The sequence below is a fragment of the Perognathus longimembris genome, chromosome 10, assembly GCF_023159225.1.
Source record: "Perognathus longimembris pacificus isolate PPM17 chromosome 10, ASM2315922v1, whole genome shotgun sequence".
In the NCBI taxonomy this organism is placed as follows: domain Eukaryota; kingdom Metazoa; phylum Chordata; class Mammalia; order Rodentia; family Heteromyidae; genus Perognathus; species Perognathus longimembris.
The window spans coordinates 53,344,531-53,364,996 of NC_063170.1; the positions used below are offsets into that span (position 1 = coordinate 53,344,531).

The window sequence follows — 20,466 nt, forward strand, 5'->3', positions numbered from 1 at the left end:
ACATAGAATTGCATTACTGATAGTAACATTGCTTACAGTTACACTAAATGTAAATGGGGGAAAAAGACTAATCAAAAGTCAGGAGGGCTAAGAATGTGGCTTAGCAGTAGAGTGCTTGCCTAGCATGCATGAAGGTCTGGGTTCTATTCCTTAGCACCACATGAACAGAAAAAGCCAATAGTGGTGCTGTGGCTCAAGAGGTAGAGTGCTAGCTTTGAGCAAAAAAGAATCCAGGGACAGCACTCAGGCCCTGAGTTCCAAGCCCTCAGGACTGGCCCAAAACAAAAAGTCAGGAGTTAGAGAATGGATTTTTTTTTTTTTTTTTTTTGGCCAGTCCTGGGCCTTGGACTCAGGGCCTGAGCACTGTCCCTGGCTTCTTCCCGCTCAAGGCTAGCACTCTGCCACTTGAGCCACAGCGCCGCTTCTGGCCATTTTCTGTATATGTGGTGCTGGGGAATCGAACCTAGGGCCTCGTGTATCCGAGGCAGGCACTCTTGCCGCTAGGCTATATCCCCAGCCCAGATTTTTTTTTTTAATCATGCACTTAGGTGCTAGTTGCAAGAAACACAGTTTAGATTCAAAACAAATAGATTGAAAGTTAAAGGATGGAAAGGATACATACAAATACATGCCATGATGCTCTCAAAAGACAACTGGAGCCAGGTTTGGTGCCTCGGGCTTCTATTTAGGAAACCGATCTAGAGGATTGTGGTTTGAAGATAGACTAGGCAAAAATATCCATAAGACTCCCATCTCCAGAATCACTAGTGAGGAGCTGGGCTAGAGGCATGGCCAAAGTTGTAAATAAAGGCCAGGAAGAAAACTAAGCATGTTTGAGGCAAATCTACACTCATATCAGAAAAAATAAATTTTGTCAAAATGTATTATTAGAGACTAAGGAGGCCATCTTACAATCCCGAGTGGGTTATGAAGAAAAACAGTAATTTTGAAGCTACGTGTATCTTACAGCAGAGCCTCAAACTATGTGAAGCAAAAAAACAAAAACAAAAACAAAAAGCCAGATGCGGTGACTACTCATGCATGTAATAATTTGGAAGGTAGAGATCTGAGAATCATGACTTGATGCCAGCCTTGTCATCAAAGTGCTAGCTTTGAGTGAAAAAGCCAAGGGATGGCGCTTAGTTAGGCCTTGAGTTAAAGCCCCAGGACTGTTACCAAACAAAAAAAAAAGACACCAAAAGAAGAAATTGACAGCTTAGTGATTACACTTGAAGATGTTAGTCCCCTACTTTAAAGAATAAATACAGCAGGTAGGCAGAAGAGCAAGAATGTGGAGGATATACCTAACAGTAGCAGGCTACACATTCCTCAGTGCTCTAAAACATCCTCTAAGCCTGTGTAAACACAAAAAGACTGGGTCTGGGAATGTGACTTAATGGTAGACTGCTTGCCCTGGGTTCGATTCCTCAGCATCACATAAATAGAAAAGGCTGGAAGTGGCACTGTGACTCAAGAGGTAGAGTGCTAGCCTTGAGCAAAAGGAAGCCAGAGACAGTGCTCAGGCCCTGAGTGCAAGCCCCAGGACTGGCCAAAAAAAAAAGACAAATTCTTTGACTACAAACCATATTCTTGTATTATATCAGAAGTTAATAAGAGAAGGAATCTTGGGAAGTTAACAAGTAAGTAGAATCAATACATTTCTAAATAAGCAGTAAGTCTGATAAGAAATTGGAAAACTCTATGTGATTAATGAAATTAAACACAACCTGTGATTAATAAAATTAAACACAACCTATCAAAATCAGATTGCAAGCTGGGCACTGGTGGCTCACACCTATAATGCTAGCTACTCAAGATGCTGAGATCTGAGGATCATGGTTCAAAGCCAGCCTGGGCAGGAAAGTTTATGAGGCCCCTTATTGCTAGTTAACCACAAAAAGCAGAATATGGAAGAGCTATGGCTCTCTAGCCTTGAGCAAGAAAGCTTAAGGATAGAGCTAAGGTCTGAAGTTCAAGCCTCAGGCCCAGCACCAAAATAATAATAATAATAATAATGTCAACAAAATAAGAATACAGGTAAGACATTGATTTTCTTAGGGGAAAATTTTAATATAAAACTACATCAAAACACAAGAATGTTCTTCAATCAGTAACATAACATTTTATTCTAAGGAAAAAGAACAAACCCATAGCAAGCAGAAATAAGAAAATACAAGTTTAAGTAGAAAGAAATACAATAGAAAAGTCAAAATTTAGTAAGGCCAAAATTTGTATTTTGCTATGTTCAAAAAAAGCAACAAACTTTGTTATATTTGTCCATATTGCTCATTAATAAAATCAGAAATAAAATATTTTATATCAATACTGACGATATAGAAATATCAATCTGGGAATACTATGAACAACAGCATTGTCTGTAAACACATTGGGTAATCTAGATGAAAAGAATAAATTTCTGGGGCTGGGAATATGTCTTGCCTTGTATACATGAAGCCCTACATTTGATTCCTCAGCACCACACATATAGGGGAAATAAAGCCACAAGTGGCGCTGTGGCTCAAGTGCTAGTCTTGAGCAAAAAGAAGCTGGGGACAGTGCCTAAGCCCTGAGTTCAAGCCCCAGGATTGGCAAAAAAAAGAATAAATTTCTACTGAGATACTATCAAATTACCTTGACTGACTTCAAAAGAATTATAAAATCTGAAAGCATAGAACAAGTTACTTGAATTAATGACTTTAAAACATCTCATCAGGAGAAGCCCAGGTCTAGATTGCTTCACTGGTGGATTCTTTAAAATGTATAAAAACTGACACTAGTGCTACGCACAACTCTAAAAACAGTACAAGGTCAGAACACTACTGCCTATAATCCTAGCTGTTCAGGAAGTTGAGGTCCAATGATCAAGGTTCAAAGCCAGCTTGGACAGAAAAGTCTGTAAGACTCATCTCCAATTAGCCAGCAAAAAACCATAAGGGTAAGTGTAGATCAAGTGGTAGAATACCACCCTTGAGTGGAAAAGCCAAGTTGAGAGCACAGTGCTCAGAGTTCAAGCCCCAGTACCAGCACAAAAAGAAAACAGAACAACAAAAACCCTCTTCCCAGTGGATCCTATAATGTCAATCATCCTGATAGTAAAACCAGGCAGATGCCATAAGAACTGAAGAACACAGATCAGTATCCTTTCTGAATACCAATACAAGAAATCTTCAGCAGAATACTAGCACACCGAATCTAGTAACTACATAAAAAAGGTTAACTGGCACCAGTGTCTTGCATCTAAAATCCTAACTACTCAACAGGCTGGCATCTAGAGGACCATGGTTCAAAGCCAGCCCTTGTAGAGAAGTTCACCAGACTCAATTACCAGAATAACCAGCAAAGAAATGGGTGGGAGGTGTGGCTGAAGTGGTAGAAGGTGGATCAAGCAAGTAGGCAACTGGAATAAGTATGAAGCCCTGAGTTCAATTACCAATACCCAGAAAATTAAAAAGTAAAAAATAAAACATAACCTAGTAGGATTTATCCCAAGAGTGCAGTGCTGGTTTGGTGTACATGGTAGTATGCCCTTAGCAGATGATTGATTGGGAAAAATCTGGATTACTTATCTAAATAATTTCTCTCATAGGTTGTATGATACTCTTTTTTTTTTAAGTGCTGGACTTTACATATGCTAGACAAGTGCTCCATACTGATCTACTTTCCAGTCCCACTGATCTATTTTTTATGCTCTTCAGTCACATACATATGACCAGGAAGTCTAGTTAAAATGCAGCTTCTGATTGAGCCTAGGCAGGGACATTGAACCATATAGAAGGGTTCATGTATAACATAGTATATTGTAGCTATTTTGGAGTAGCCTGCCTTCAGATCTCAGCCCTCCACTCGCTGTGGTAGTGACTTCAGGTAGGAAACCTTCTTGTGTCCCTCTGTTTTTCCTGAAATGAAAGTACTATCCTCAAAAAGTCAGATGAGTTAATTAACATTGTACATGGAACACAGCAGCACTTGATAATTGTAAACATTTTGTTCTTTAGCTTTTGAGGTTTTTTTTTTCCATTTAGTTGTGACTTTTATTCACTAATAATACCTAGATAATGCCCAGCTAAATAATAGCTATTCATGTATGTAACTGTGAATATATGCATACCATGTGAATGAATGATAAATGAAATTAATGGTTCATACAGTACTTTCCTGAAACACAGTAAGTACTTAATACATGGTGTTACAAAAGGTTATAGGTAGCTCTAGAGCAGCAGAGATCAGAAGCAGTGGCTAGTGCATCCCACTGACAATAAAAATAGAGATAAGTGTGTCATTTATGTACCTTGTACATGCACTGTTCCAGGTACATTTAAAAGGACCACATACTAACTCCTTGATACTTAAACTGCTACTGTTATTTCCATTTTACAGATGAAAATATTGAGACAGAGTAAGTTTCCCAGGGTCACATACCTACCAATTGATAGGGTTAGAGTTTGAACTCAGCGAGTCTGATTCCAGAGGTCTTTCTCAAATTCTTTTGAGAGCCTTCTGTATATTAGGTGCCGTTTGGTCTCCTCCTGGATCTTACACCAGGAAGGAGATAGCCTAAACACAAATAACTAATGAATGATGGGAGAGACTTGTCTGAAGAGATAGGGGCCTGCCCTAAATTGAGTTGTCAGGGAAAATTTTCCAGTGAAATGTAAGCCAGCCAGATAAAGCATTCCACAGAAGGAAACAGTTAACAAAGGGCACAGGTAGGGTTGATATGTCAATAATATGAGAATATTGAAATGCAGAAGAAAAGCATTAAATCTTATGCTGCAAATGTTACTAACAGGGCCTTCCTTCTAAGTGTTGGTTTTCTTTCTGACTACACTGAATGAACCCTAGGGGAGTAAATTGGATCAAGTGATATGTATGAAAAAGGAGATTTCAGAACGCTCTTTGGCTTCCTTCTTCCTGTCCAGCCTCCTGGCCACTTTGCAGGGTCCTCCAGTGCATGCCTCTGTTGGTTTTTCTGCATCTATGTTGTGTAGACGTTTCTTGTGTCCCTTGAACTTTTGCATGCACCAGCCCTTGGGGCCCATCCTGTAACTGAACACACTCACATCTGAATTGCCTTCTATAGCAGGTAGCTGGCAGCCCCTACCTACTGTTGGAGCCCCAGCTAACCTCCCTTGAGAGGTCTACAGGGCAGAAATGTATGGTCAGCAGTATGGCACCAGGTCACTTGAGAATTTAGTTCACATTGTAAAATGGTCAGTTGCTATGTGGTGTATAAATCAATGTTCTATGAAGTTAGGAAAAGACCTAGAGCTCGTGAAAGAAACATTTGTAGTGTGTATGATTTTGTTTTTTTGTTTCTTCAACAATGGATTATTTACTTCATGTTTAGCCTCAGTGTGTTTCATGGATTACTTTATTTCATTCTTACAGTGATACTGTGAAATACAGGTTACTTTAATTCATTTTATGCACCAGGAAATTTTGGTCCAAGAGATTAAATTATTTTTCTTTGAGATGGGCTCTTGCTTTGTTGCCCAGGTTATCCTCAAACTTGTGGTCTCCTGACGGAAGATTTGCCCAAGAAGATGGGATTTCATTTGTGACTAAGTTAAATATTTTAACTATGCATACATAGTTGGTAATAGGAAGAATGAATCCAAGTAGTCTTGGCTACAAAACCACTTTTAACTACTGCACTGAATATCCTAGCAAAGAGGATTCCCAGTGTATAGATTTGAAAAACTTCCCTAAGTCAGAAGATTATAATTGTGCCCTATTATTCTGTTTATTATCCAATCACATAGTCATGTTTGCTTGCTGTGAGCCAAGGAAAGTACCACTAAGCAGTGGTATAGAGAACAGGACAAATGTGAAACGTAGTTTCCTGGGAGCAGAGTAAGACTCATACAGTTCACACAGGTGGATGGTTACAAATGTGGGTTGGTGTTGAGAGTGTGTGGCAAAGTCAGTCCTCTGGGACAGTATAATGGGGTTCAGTCTAGCCAAGTATTCAGGAAAGATGGAATGAAGTAAAGCAACAAGCCAGGCAAGATGTGCAAGGAGTGAAGGAAACAGTGCCATGGTACCATGATGAGAGCACAGTTTGCTCTAGGAAAATACTATGGCCAGAAAACAGAGAGGCTAGAGTAGGCTGTTCAAGACCTTGTAAGCCAGATGAGGATTTTAATTTTTATCTTCAGAGCAAGAAGAAGCTATCGAAAAGTTCAAATACCAGTCATCTCACAAACATAGCAAGACCTTCTCAGGTCTGGCCTAGGCAAAGTGGGATGTTCACGGTCAGATGGGATTACAGAAGTTTTCATTTATGAATTTTTACTTGTAAATCATAAATTGATGCACTAATGATTTATAGAGGTTTGAATTATGTAAATAGTAATACCAGAAAACTGAGGGTATTAACTGGTAAGGTCTAGGCATTACAGAAAGAATGGAGGTACCTGCTCTGGCTGTCAGACAGAATTGTGGGTTAAAAAGCAGTTTCTAGGAATTCTGAGTCTGTCTCAAGGTAGTAGTGGATTGATTTTCTAACTTGAATGCAGAGGAGGCCTTGCTTTCAAGGCAGTAGCTCAGATGTCCAGCCTCACTTTGAAATCGGCATGCCATTAAGTAAAGGAGTGACATTGGTGTTTTACAGATTGGTGGATCTGGCAGTAGTTGAGTGGAGATTGGAGGAGAGAAGTTCTGCCCTGTTAGAAGTCTTGTCCAAGTAGCTAAAGGCTACCAGACATGGCTTTGGGGACTAGCAGTAAGAGTGGCACAGGGGAGGCCAATTCCTGGAGAACACCAGAAAATGTCTGGGCTATGAGTTCGGTGCCTGGGTTTATTTCTTAACTATGCAATCTGTTGACTTATGAGGTCTCAATGTCTATGTGCCATAGTTTTCTGACCCCTACAATGGTCACAGGCCATGTGAGCACTTTTGGGAGCCTGGTACCCTTCTGCTATTTTGTTTGTATTCAGTCTCTGAATTTTTCTACCTTGTGGAATATTGAGTGAAGGAAGCACTATAATCATCACTGTCAGATGAAAAAACTGAAATTCAAAGAGGTTTTAAAAAGTACTGTCTTGTGTGAGGGAACCAGGATTCAAAATGGGAGAGTGACCCACAAGCTTAGCCACTTGGCCTTAAAGTGCCAGTGATAGGGAGTGTCTAATAGGGAGAGGTAGGAAGTGACCTTTTGAGGAGGTGACAGCTGAACTGAGACTTGATGTGTGAGAATGCACTAGGCATCTGAAGGAAGGGAAGGGCAGAACCCAGCTGGGAAAGAGCTTCTGCATTAGGGGAATATAAGGTGGTCAGTAAGCCTGAAGCAGAGTAAACTAAAGAGAGAGGGAGACACAAGTGGAGTTTTATCCTGGGTTCTGTTCTAAGGGTTGAAATTTTGTTCGTAAATGTCACTGGAGAGGCCATCAGAGACTCTTAAACAGCAGTGACTTGATCTGGTGGAGAATTTTTAAAGAATTGCTCTGGCTTCTTAGTGAACTAGTGGAATCTCTCTTAGGAGAAAGATCCTTAGTCCGTTGGAAGAGTGCTGGTGGCAGTGAAGAGACACAGACAGGCTCTTAAATAGAGAGGACCGGACTTGAAGATGGCCTGGATGTGATGGACAGAGAAATTACATGACACCTGGGTTTTAAATTTCAGCCATTGATGATGAATAAAATCATTTACTAAAAGAGGGAAAGGTTGCTGGGAACAAGGAGTAGGGCAGCGTCAACAGTAAAGCCCTATTGGACATATTTGTTTCATTTGAGATATAACATATCCAGATGGTAAAGTCTAATAGGCACTTGAGCATGTGAATAGGCAGAGCTTGAGAGTAGTCAACTTGGGCTGAGGACAGAAATGTAGACCTGATTGACCTATGGAAATTATAGATAAGTGGGGGAAAGGAAACTTCAGAATACCGCAGAGGTTAAATGCTTTTTCTACAACACTCAAGTTCAATTGTTAAACACAGTTTTCAAAATAGATATAGCAACATCAAAGCTAAGTATATTCAGGGCTGTTGGAGATCTAGTTTCTATGGGACTGTGAAGTCCTACATGCATTTGCTCATGTATCCATGTGCTTATTAAACCCATTCCCTTCCAATATGCTTGGCTGGGGACCCCAAAGTACATGAGCCACTCTTTAGAACATGGAGGTGACTCAGATCCAGAGAGCAATAGGAAGCTTACACAAAAATAATATTCGTTCTTTCAAATTAGCTCAAAATCTGTGAACTCAAGTACAGTGGTTTGGGTACATATTTAAAGTATAAATTTAATAATGGCTTCAGTTTTATTAACTCAGTACTTTTTTCTGTTCTAAGTCAAACTTACTTATATATTTGGACAAGAGTCATGTTAATTTGGGGGTGGGCTGACTGCAAATTTGTGCTTTAAAAATGTTCAGAAACTTATACTGCCTCTCACACAGATTATTTCTTTCTGTTGCTACAACATTCCACACTGTTTCTGTTGCTAAGGCCTTTGGAATGTTCCAGTACAGCAAAAGGATATAGAACTTCTAAAGAGGACATTTTACTTAAATTATTTTGTATCTTTTAGCTTACTCCAAATATGGATGTCAGAAAACACAGAATTTAGAAAGCTAAAGTTACAATTGCTTTACGTTTTTATTATAACAACTCATAGAGTAGCATGAACTGGATGTGTGTGTGTGTGTGTTGCACTTATGCACAGCCTTTTAGGAATATGTAATATGCTAATGAGAGATTAAGGACTGCAAACTTGAGTTCTCATTATGCAGCTTTCTTGGTGAGTGAGAGTACACAAGATCATTTCACTGTAAGTAAAATTAGTATGATATTGTAGGGTTATGGTTAGAAATAACCAGAAAGAGACCAAGAAGGGCAGATAAATGCATGACATGTGTATGTATGGAATATAATAGTGAATTACATTAATTTGTGTAGTTAGCATGTGTTAATAGTAATAATCTGTTCCTGAAAGAAAAAAGAAATGGAATTGCTGTATGAAAAGTGCTTATTTAGCACAGGACCTGGGACATATAGTAATCTTGATGAATGCTAATTATCATTGTGATTATTCTCATTACTTTCATTATCAGGAATTGTTGTTTTTAACATAAGTATAGATTTCTGGTCCCTTAAGAATAACGCCTTACTAATCACAAGTTTCACAGAAGGATAAAAGGAACTAGTACAAAACAGAACTCTTTCTATATAAACATTGTTGTGACAAACTCAAATCCTTATTACTTGAAAGAATCTGTATTGGGTTTGTTTTGTTTTTGTTAGTGGTGCAGGTCCTCATGCGTGCCAGTCAAATGTGCTACTAAGCTACATTCCACCTATCTTTTCACTCTCTTTTGAGTCTCGTATTATAAGGGGGAATAGCTTCTACAAGTAGGTACCTGACAGAATATATTTTAAATAGAATTATCATTGAATACTGTAAGAAGTAACAGCTATCACAGAGATTAAAACTAAATTAAGATAGTGTAACTCCTATTCAATTAATAATACTAATTGGCTGCTTTCATTAATGAAACCATTAATTTAATATTTTTAGACACTTGAAACTTTTAACTGTAAATTATAAAAATTAGCACCATGTTTACAATGGAATTTATACTAAACTTTTAAGTTTTATTTTTAGTATGAAATTCAATTTGAAGAAACAGTCACAGAAAATGACTTATGCATGTGATTACATGGAATATAATAACCTTTCCCTTCCTCCCACATGTACTAATTTAACTCAACGTGGATATGCATTCAAGGAAAACAGGACTTTCTTTGGCTTTTACTTATTTTTGTTAAATAAGTTTAGAGACAGCAATCTTTTTTTTTTTTTTTTTTTTTTGCCAGTCCTGGGGCTTGGACTCAGGGCCTGAGTACTGTCCCTGGCTTCTTCCCGCTCAAGGCTAGCACTCTGCCACTTCTGGCCGTTTTCTGTATATGTGGTGCTGGGGAATCGAACCTAGGGCCTCGTGTATCTGAGGCAGGCACTCTTGCCGCTAGGCTATATCCCCAGCCCTAGAGACAGCAATCTTCTGGGAGCTTTATTTACTCAAATTTCACAATCGGGTGCTTAGCCTCTGATATTCTAATTTACTGGTGTTGGGATCTGGATGAATGTCTAGAAACCATTTCTCTGATTTATAAGAAGGTACCAAATTTAATCCATAATTATATGTCAGAATATAGTTCCAGCTCTTGATCATAGACTGGAGCCAAGGGGGGTCTTGTCTTCTTAGGTATAATGGTGAGAAGATGGTATCTCTGTAGGTAGCAGTAAAGCTAAAATAAGATAAATAGCATATACAAACTACTCAATGGGGCGGGGGGAGAGGGGAATGAGGGACGAGGTAACAAAACAGTACAAGAAATGTATCCAGTGCCTAACGTATGAAACTGTAACCTCTCTGTACGTCAGTTTGATAATAAAATTTTGAAAAAAGAAAAAAGAAACTACTCAATGCTGCAGTTGTATTCCAGAGTCATGTAGAACCCTGGTATAGTTCATATCTATAGTAAACTATCTGTATGTAATTCAGTGCCATAGAAACTGCTCTAGACAGCCTAGCCTGTAGCTATGTATGCATACGTTAGATCAGTCATTTGATATTTCTAAGATTGTCATCACTTGCCATCTCCTTAAATAATGTTCTTCTCCCTTTAAAATCACCAACTTCATGAATGCTAGAGAAAGGGAAATTAAAACCCTTGTAGGAAAAAATGAAGATAGCAATCAGCTATTTGGGTCTTTCTTCTTATTTGTTTATTTGGAAGTACTAGAGGCTAAATCTATGGACTTGCACATGCTTGGCAAGTGCTATACCATTGAGCTATGTGGTCAGCACTTTCCACCTTTTAAACATAGAATTTAGTACAATAAAATCTTTTTTGCATTATTGTGTTATACCTAGCGGGGCTCACTGGCTCACACCTATATATTTGGGAGGTAGAGATTGAGAGATCAAGGCTTGAAGCCAACCTGGGCAACAAGAAGTATAAAAGGTTTCATCTCTACCAATGGCTGGCATGATGGTGCTTGCTCAGTGACACGTGGAAGAAGCTAAGTAGAAAGAACAAAGCCCAGGCTGCCTGGGCATAAAGTGAGATTCTACCTTGAAAATAACCAAGACAGAAAGAGTCTGGAGGCATATCTCAAGTGGTAGAGTACCTTCCTAGCAAGCCTGAGTTCCTGAGTTCAATTTCCAGTACTGAGGGGGGAAAATTGGACTGTCTATTGCAGATATTCTCAATAGTGCCTATTGTATAAAATGCCAGTTTGAAATAGTTAGATTGTTATTGTTGAGTATTATTTATGATTAGGACTTTTATTTAAACATATTTACAAAGTATGAAGTTACTTTGAATTTTCATGTATGTACAGATAGTTTGTCTTCACTTTTATATTTTAAATTGATTTGTTATTCTAAAAACAAAATAATCTTGTCTCTTGGCTATTCTGGAGACCAGATTACTGTTGATGCATGAAATGCTGTTTGTACTGAAGTCATTGTGTCTATCATCTTAGTATGTTAGCTGCAAGACTAGGGGCTGGTTGTTGTGGCCTAAAACTTAATGTTATTTTTCTTTGAATTTCATGCTGCCAAAGCAGCAATTTTACTCGTTAGGACTATCTCTGCTCCCTTTCTTAACTGGATTGTAGCACTCATAGACCTGATGACTAAAATGGAATGCATAATTAAATAACTAGAACCATTAGCTGGTATAGTTTAGTGAATTATTGAGTACTTCCTGTGGTTGCAGATTGTTCCCGGCAACTTTTTATTGCATGAATATTTTCATTGTTTTCATTCTAACAGATTTATCTATTACACCTTATAACATTTTGAGTATATTTTATTTTAGACCTGTAAAGTCTAAAGCCTGGTTTGGTTTCTTTCTTGATCATGGTATGCACATAAGACTCGTCCAAATTATTTCACATCAGTCATATCCAGTGAGTGATGCTCTATTTCTTTGTTGCAGACATGCCAATATTTGGTCTTTGTCCAGCCCATGATGATTTCTACTTGGTGGTGTGTAACGACTGTAATCAGGTTGTCAAACCACAAGCATTTCAGTCACATTATGGTAAGTAATTGTTTAAAAAGTCATTATTAAAAAGTAAAAGAGAAAGCAGAATTAAATCAAATGCTGATGTGCCGAGAAGAGAGTATTGGAGAAGAATAGACGCAAAAAGAGTTTCAGAGGCAAGATGACTCTGGAATTAAGATTCAGGTGGGGCTGTAGGCTAAAAGGATTGCATAGGTTAGAAATACTTTTTTTTTTAAAGCAAGAATTTTTAGGACTTACAGTCAAGACTGGTGTTGTTTTAAAAGCCATTCTACCATAAACACATCCCAATGTTGGGTGCAAGGAATGTGTGTTATACTTAGGCATAAAATGGTTCTTTGAGTTCCTGCTGCTGGTTGTGGGGTCAATAGTACAAAGATAAATAAGATACTGTCTGCTGAGACTTAGAAGCTGATGTTGGAAAGGGAAATCAGGCAGTTGCCGAATATTTGGAGTTGAGTGTGAAGGTGGACTAAACTGAATTTACATTTAAGCCTACAAGAACCATAGGCTCATTCTTTTCCAGGAACACATTATCTAACTTAGGTTTTCTTTTTTGTAGTCCCGGAATGATAATATAAGCACCATAGGTTTCTGATGGAGACTAATTGAAATTTGAGTAAAGCCACTATTACAGAGCCTTGTAAATAAGAAATATAAGAGACAGAAACATGTATGTTCAAAGTGAGTCCAGGGTCTTAAAAATAAGGTAGAGCATGGATACCTCCCAGTGATTAACTCAGAGAAAGCTTCTAAGTTTTAAAATCCAGGATACCTGTCCATTGTGGAAAATACAGAAAATATTTTAAGGACATATAGTCCCCTAAAATTGGGTTTTGATGGAAATAGGGCAGCCACATATGACCACACAGATGGTACACTGTATATCCATATTTGGTGGATGTAGGCTGGCAATAGAGCTACATGAGTAAGTGCAGAGGCAAGAAATTCCAGGCTGTCTGGAATGTTCTACACAGTCCCCCTATTGGCCAGAGCTGATGTATTATACATGTGAATGAGTTGTGTGCACAGGCAGGCTGGAATTGGCTATAGGCCTCACTGCCCACTAGAGTTTCCTGATCTCCATGTGTGCCAATGAAGAACTGTTGCAGATTTGCAGAACCAGAGTAATGTGATCCAGCACTGCTTCAGAGAAGTGATAGGTAGAGTTGGATTAGAAGGAAATGGGAGAAGAAATGCTTAAAGGTATTGGCTCTTCCAGGACTTTCTTAAGCAGAAAGAGATCCTCTTGGTTACCTCTTCTCAGAGTACTTCACTTGGTGGTGACAGTGCATTTTGGGGAGTCTTGTTACTTTTGCATATTTGTTTTGTGCTGGTACTAGGGCTTGAACTCAGGGCCATGGCACTTTCCCTTAGCTTTTTTAGTTCAAAGCTGGTGCTCTATCATTGGAGGTGTTTTTTTGCTAGTTAATTGGAAATAAAAGTTTTGTGGATTTTTCTGCTTGGGCTGGCTTTGAACCTCTACCCTTAGATCTCAACCTTCTGAGTAGCTAAGATTACAGGTAGGAACCACCAATACCCAGCCAGTAGTCCAGCTAGATTTGTTTTCGATCTTCCTCTCTCTCCTCCTTAGATGTCAGTGTCTCAGTAAAGATAAACATCTTAAAATCTCATTTCTACCTTTTTTATTCATCTCTAGCTCAGTGTGACTTTCCAAAGCCACTGGGCAAGAGGCTGAGGTCACTCTAGTGACAAGGAAAATACTAAAGATGTCAGAGAAAGGAGTTCTGAAAGATGAAGGTCAAGTGCCTCAAAAGAGGGAAGCATGACTGTCCCTTTCTAAGGCAGCAGTGAAGGAGAATGCTAGTGGGTTTATAAAGGATTTAGAGGCAGATTGGTGATGATGGTGAAGGGAGCATGACTATATGAAGTATATGGAAGCACTGCATGGTTGGTGGCCCTGGAATACTGCTGAGGGAAGGAGATGTTTGCAGGGCTGAGAACCATTCTCAATGCTGTCTTGGTCTCCTCCCCTTTGCAGACAGGAGTTCTGACATTTTTGGAAATCTCTCTCTCTCTCTCTCTCTCTCTCTCTCTCTCTCTCTCTCTCTCTCTCTCTCTTTAAAATGAAATCCCATTTTCTTGTTCTACAGTAACAACAAAAAATGTTAAGTTTAGAAACCCTCACATGTTCTTGACTGAAAATGAATCCTATTATGAGTTGAAAAACTAGAGATAGAAATGCCTTTAAGCCCAACCTAGCATCATAAATTAGCAACACCATCCTCACACTCCTGAGGACCTGGCTGACTAGGAGTTGCCATACCACCATGGCCCACATCACATCATCACATCATAGGGGAGGATCCTATGGCATACCAATTGCTTTCCAAGTACCTGACTACCGAATGCATATTGCTTTCAGCACTCTAGAAAGACAAAATATCGTCAGGCTGAACTTTTCTAAGTTAGGGACTATATTAGGAAGCATTCTTACTTGCTGAGGAAGGGATTGTATTTTTTTTTTTATCTCCCGATGAAATTGATGAAAGTCTGTGGGCATTCTTGTGAAGACCTGTGTTGCTATTCATCTGTGACTTTTATCAACAAAAAAGCAGTTCTTTGAACATTCGAAACTATCACTTCCAGAATAAGAAAGAACAGCACTTCAGTGGCAACAAGACCTGTAAATTATTTAATGTTAGTGGAAAACTTTTGAATTGATGCGCAACTTGTGTAGAGAAAGAAAGGGCCTAGTGCTTTTTCTTCCCCCTGGCAAGCTGCCTTTTGGGAAGTTCATGATTAACCTGGATTTCCATTTGATTAGCGATAGTGAGTAGTTGTATCATTTTAGTATTTCCAAGTTTCATAGTCTGTTTTTGCAGTATAGATTGCTCTCCTTCATTAATAGCAATAACATGTTTTCTTTGTTTTGAAATATTCCAGCATGTCTGACTTGTCTTCATTTACTCAATGTTTTTAAAAGCAAGGTATATCTTGTCGCAACTTACACATTTAAAAATACACAGGCACCACTGACTCATGCCTGTAATTCTAGCTACTGCTTGTGCCTAGCTGCTTCACTCCATTTGCTCATGAAAAGTTCCATAATTCTCCTTCTCTGTCATACAGGCAGACCAAGAGTTGAGAGATGTTAATTCTGCGTGAACAAGTCCACATTTACTGTCTCTACTCTTAATTGAAACCCTTCTCAAATGTCAGCCATTAAGTATTTTACCTTAGACTATTTATATTAATTTACTTGTTAACTTTATAGGTTAGCTGAGTCTCTGAACAAAGTCCAAGTAACAACATGTGGCTCAACCATCTTTTCCCAATATTAAACAGATTCTAGGTTATTATTTGCTGATAGAATTCCACACAATATTTTTCTTTAAGTCATTTAAACTCATTTAAATAAATCCATTTCCAAAGGCCTTATTAGAACCATAAAGGAGAAAATCTAAAAAAAAACCATTTTTTAAAGAACCATTAGGGGAAAATCTGGTGTTATTTACCATAAAATATGGTAAATATAAGAATATATACAGCAAAAAGAAGATCATTTAATCTTTTGTAAATGCTCTTGCCAGTGCAGCCAGTGAGCCTGTGGCCTGCTTCCTTTGTTATAAAGGAGGCTGCAAGTCAGGTACTGGTTTTTCACACCTTTAATCCTAGCTATCAAGAGGCTGAGATCTGTGGATGGTAATTCAAAGTGCCTCCCAGCAGAAAAATCCAGTACTGAAATATCTAGTAAAAAGTGGGGCTGGAGACATGGGTCAAGCAATAGAACCACAGTTGAACAAACTCTAACCATGGTATCAGAAGATGAAAGAAAAAAAAAGTCAAGGGACAGCACACCTAGTATTTGATGTTTAAGGGATTAGACATCTATTGGAACCAATCTTGGTTTCTCTGAAATACCAGTCTTTGGAAGCAGATTTCTAGAAGCCCATGCAAAGTATCACAGAAGAGAAAGACCTTTTGTGATTTATCAGTTGCTGTTATGAATTGAACCACTACTATTCACTGTAAGTGGCATGAGAGTCTATTGGCAAGGCTTCCCCAAGAAGCATCTGCCTCTATCAAACCTCTTTTCACAAATGGAGGTGTTATAAATCTGGCTTTATCATAATTACATGCAAGTAGCGTTAGCAGAAACATTGCTATGATTTACTTACAGAAATTATGAGTCTTACAAAATGAATAGCATGGACTTAATGTTCCTTGCAGTGCATTGAGGTGGTTTGGATTCTTTCAGATGCCAGAGTAAATTGGATTTTCTAAAATGTCATTTTAATCAGAAGATTAGTAAATTACTCATTCTCATATGAGAAATCACTCTGATTTTTTTTTTTAGGAAGTTGATTTAAAGGATTGTTAATGTAAAGCAAAATCAGTCTTAAAGTTCTAAGATCTAATGAATGAGCAGTTCTGGTTAAAAGCTGGTTGTCATTGTTGATAACATTATACGTGGTTATAACTAGCTATTGTCATCATGTGATTAAATTACTTTGGATCACAACCCAGAGGTGTTGTTATTACAGAGCCAGAAATCTTTAATTTTGCTATCTGATTGACTAGACAAAAGAAGTAAAATTTAAGCTATTTTTGAATAGGTTGTTTTGACCATTAAGTACTTGCTTTTAGGTAACAAAAAAGTGAGTGGTTTGTTTTTTTTTAATCTCCAGTGTGCTAAATTTGTATAGTAAATGTCTTTCTCTACTTTGAAGATCTCATTGATAGTCTTCTAGGATTGGCATTCCTGTAAAAAGTCCACATATGATCACTTTTAACAATACTTGGTCATTTCTAAAGCAGCTTTGCACATGTTATTTCATTCTTGTTCTTACGTACTAAGTGGATTTTATCCGTAGTTTACAGATGGAAGTCCTAAATTAAATTTCATTCACACAGATAAAATGTATCAGGCCATGTTTTCTGCCTACTAATACCTATTTATCTTGCCAGTGATAAGGATAGGGATAAAAGAAAATCCAGAGAAGATAAAATGAATTCCACATGTTCCAAAACTCATCAGTGACAGATGTTCTAGCTCAGGTATAATTGTTAAGTTTTCTTGGTGTAGCTGGGTCAGCACTGTAAACCTGTTACTTCAGAAAGAACATTTAGTAATTAATTAGAAGATGTAATGGTAGAGTAGGTAGATTCTTGATTTAGCATAGTCAATGGATTTCTCTTCTGCCTCTTCCGCCTGAATAATAGTAACGATCCATAGCTTAGTTCTTCTTTTTGTATGAACCTCATAATATTTTATGGCTTCTTTAGAAAATTAATCAGTATATTAATTTCTACAGTCAGTACCAAGACAGAAATGTATTGCAGAGCAAAAAGCATTTGGCTCTGTTTCAAAGACACAATGCCAGGCCTTTCTCAGTAGTAGGGGGATGAGCCAGGACTAACTAACCAGTGGACACATCAGCTCACGACTGCTGTCAAGATGAACAGCAATTTAACTCTCCAAGGAAATTTTAAATAAAGGCTTTGACCTAAACCTTCTTCTTCCTTAATAACATGTTATAAGCAGTAAATTCATGTTTTTCTTTGCTGCAAGCCAAATTTTACTAATTTAATTTTTCAAATAATTTCAGTAGCATCAAATAAAGGACTGTTCTTTTCTCAGCTAATACAGAGTTTATCTTTCTTCTCCAGTTCTATGAGTTGAATATTAACTGGTGTTCTAGTATCATTTGTAGAGCCTACATTTTAAATTTGAGTTATAAAGTGGGCTGATTTTTCTTTTCCTCTTTTTGATATCTATGTCTTTACTAAGGTCTGTGCCTTCAGGGCTACTTTTAGATGAAATTAAACAAATCAGCCATTACAGTATTATTCATACACTGAAGAAGTATTTATTGGATACCTATTTCTCTCCACTGAACTAAAAAAAGCAGTGTCTCTAATTTCATGTAGTTGTATTCTGATTGGGATGGGTGGACAAAAACAAACAGTGAAATAGTGTGAGATAAGATTATTTCAAGTAGGACACATTCTGGAAATAAAGTGAAGGAGAATTAGAGTAGACCATTTAAAATAGGTTAGTCAAAGAAAGCCTTTTCAAAGAGTTGTTGTTATGTAGTGCATAACAAGCCAGGTACTTCAGATCGGAAATAGAAGATGCATGTTTCATACAGAGGAAATGGCAAGTATATACACCCTGAGGTTGAAGTGGCCTTCACAGAAAGACTGGCAGAGAAGCAAAACTGTGCTTAAAAAAGAAAGATGTTTCGTTTGAAATTAGAAAAAGAAGGGTCAGGACCACATAGTGGACCCTGGAAGGCATGCATGAGCAGAATCAAGACAGACGGTGAGTTAGTGTGGAGACACTGGAAGGGTTTTGTGCTAAGAAATATGATTTGACTTACTGCTGTTGTTTGCAACTTAGGCAAGAATTTAGCCAGGGAAAACAGTGTGCCATAGGTAAGGTGAGATATGAATGGTGAGTAAAAGCTTAGACTAGGATTGTGGTGCTAGGGCACCGAGGTGCAACCTGAAATCAACATAGCTGTGTGGGGCCTGTAGGTGAACTTAAGTAGGAGCCATAAGAGGAAGCTGGACCTCAAGTAGCAATGTGAATCAGGAGGTTGTTCTTTCAATGTACTGTAAGATAGTTGTGGCAGAACATATTTATTGCAGTGATGCCAGTCTAACAAAGATCATTCTTTTTAGTTTTTGTTTTATTTGGGGTGTTGTATGTCTTGATTTTTAATGGAAAAGTAATCTCATCAAAAAGCGAGGAAACAAGAGAATATGTGTATTTTCATGGAACTCTTCATGTTCTCATTGGGTCCCAAGAATTTATGGCGGAGCTTGAGTGGTTTAGTGGTGATGCTTGCCTTCCATGCCCAAGGCCCTTGTTCTGTCCCCAGTTCTACCAGAGAGGATAAAAAGTGAGTTTATTTACTAAAAACAAAAGTACGTTTTGATATTTTTGTGATGATTTAGCAAAGTATATTATAAGAGAAAAATTGAGCCAATAATAAAAAGATAAATATGCAATCAGAATGAACTGTGTTTCAGGGGTGCAGCTTGACCTATATATTACCTTAGAATGTTACTAAGCCCTGGGCAAAGTAATATTTGTCATGCATACTTTTTCCCCTATGTATATTGTTACGTGAAAATTTGTTACAAATTTGCCTTCTATATTTAGTCTTAAATATTGTAATACATATTCTCTTGTATTAAAGACTACTTGTTAATTCTACTTTACTAATGCATTTTAATTCAGCCAGTCATAATCAGAACATATATATTTTCAGAACTGCATTTCTGTATGAAGTACTTTTAGAGATCATCCTGCTTTAGAAGCATGTATTTGAGCATATTGATTGTCTACATGGAGGCTGCTCACAGCTGCCTGCCATATTTATGCCACTGTGACTTACTGAATTGCTTTGACAGTTGCGATTTGGGTTACTAGAAAAAAGGCAATGAAACTGTGAATTCCTGACGTAGATACTGTTTCATATATATGAGTGTTTATATACATATCCTGAAATATCACACATATTTGTAATATATACAATTTTTGTCAAGTATACACATCCCATATATAGTGCCCTTTTTAACCTGTCTGCCACATACAGATACCATTAGCTATTACCGCATGGCTGTGCTTCAGATTTTTTAAAGGGCATTGGGGATTAAGAATCTGCATTTTTCTTTATAAAAAGGATTTTTTTTCCCTGACAAGCATTTCAAGGCCAATTTGTTCATTGACTACATAAGATAAACTCACTTTCATTTAGCCCTGATAAGCTGTGATCTCACACATGACCAGAAGAGGGGAGTGTTTATGGCTTCTTCATGCTGCAGCCATGCACTTGTGGGCCTAAGCCTATAAAACAAACTGGTTTGGAGGGAAGGAAACTATAGCTAAATGTATGTGTTTGCACCGTGTGTGTAAAAACCTTAGTCTTTGGCTTATGTCTACATTTTGTTTTTTAGACAGCAGTTCAGGGATGGGGAACATTCAAGCCCATGGACGTCATAACTCATTTGGTATATAACCAATCAGAAACATAAGATTCTCATTAACTGCCCAAGGTTTTCTGCCTATATTGATCATTTTGTTTGGCCTCGAAATTATTTTATAAATATTCAAATGGCCCACCCAAGAAAATCATATCCCACCCCTGCAGCAAACCTGAAGATAATTTTATACCTTCCTTAAAGTATCTCAATTGTATCTCAACTTGAGATATAAGAAGTAAACTAAACACATAAGATAAGAGTTAGTGATTTGTGCTCTCTTCGGGTCAAAAGCAAACTTCAGATTAAAATTTGTTTTACTGCCTCTGGACTTGATATTTTAAATAGATTATTAGAACTCCTAATTTTAGTAATTGTGTTGAGCTTGAGACAGTTCCAGTATTTTTCTGTGTGATTCTTAGAGTCTCAGTTGTGGTCATTAAATCGCAATGTGCATTGCCAGCCAAACTAG

The 20,466-nt window shown here is 37.8% G+C and overlaps 1 protein-coding gene across 5 annotated transcripts in view; it reads left to right on the forward strand.

The window, feature by feature from the left end:
• The window catches only part of Atxn7 (ataxin 7), a 131,783-nt gene that overhangs the window by 68,217 nt on the left and 43,100 nt on the right, over positions 1-20,466 (forward strand). For all 5 annotated transcript variants that reach the window (XM_048356075.1, XM_048356080.1, XM_048356077.1 and 2 more), the window contains one exon: positions 11,952-12,056. In XM_048356075.1, coding sequence (XP_048212032.1) covers positions 11,952-12,056 — 105 coding nt within the window. The remainder of the gene's footprint in view (positions 1-11,951; positions 12,057-20,466) is intronic.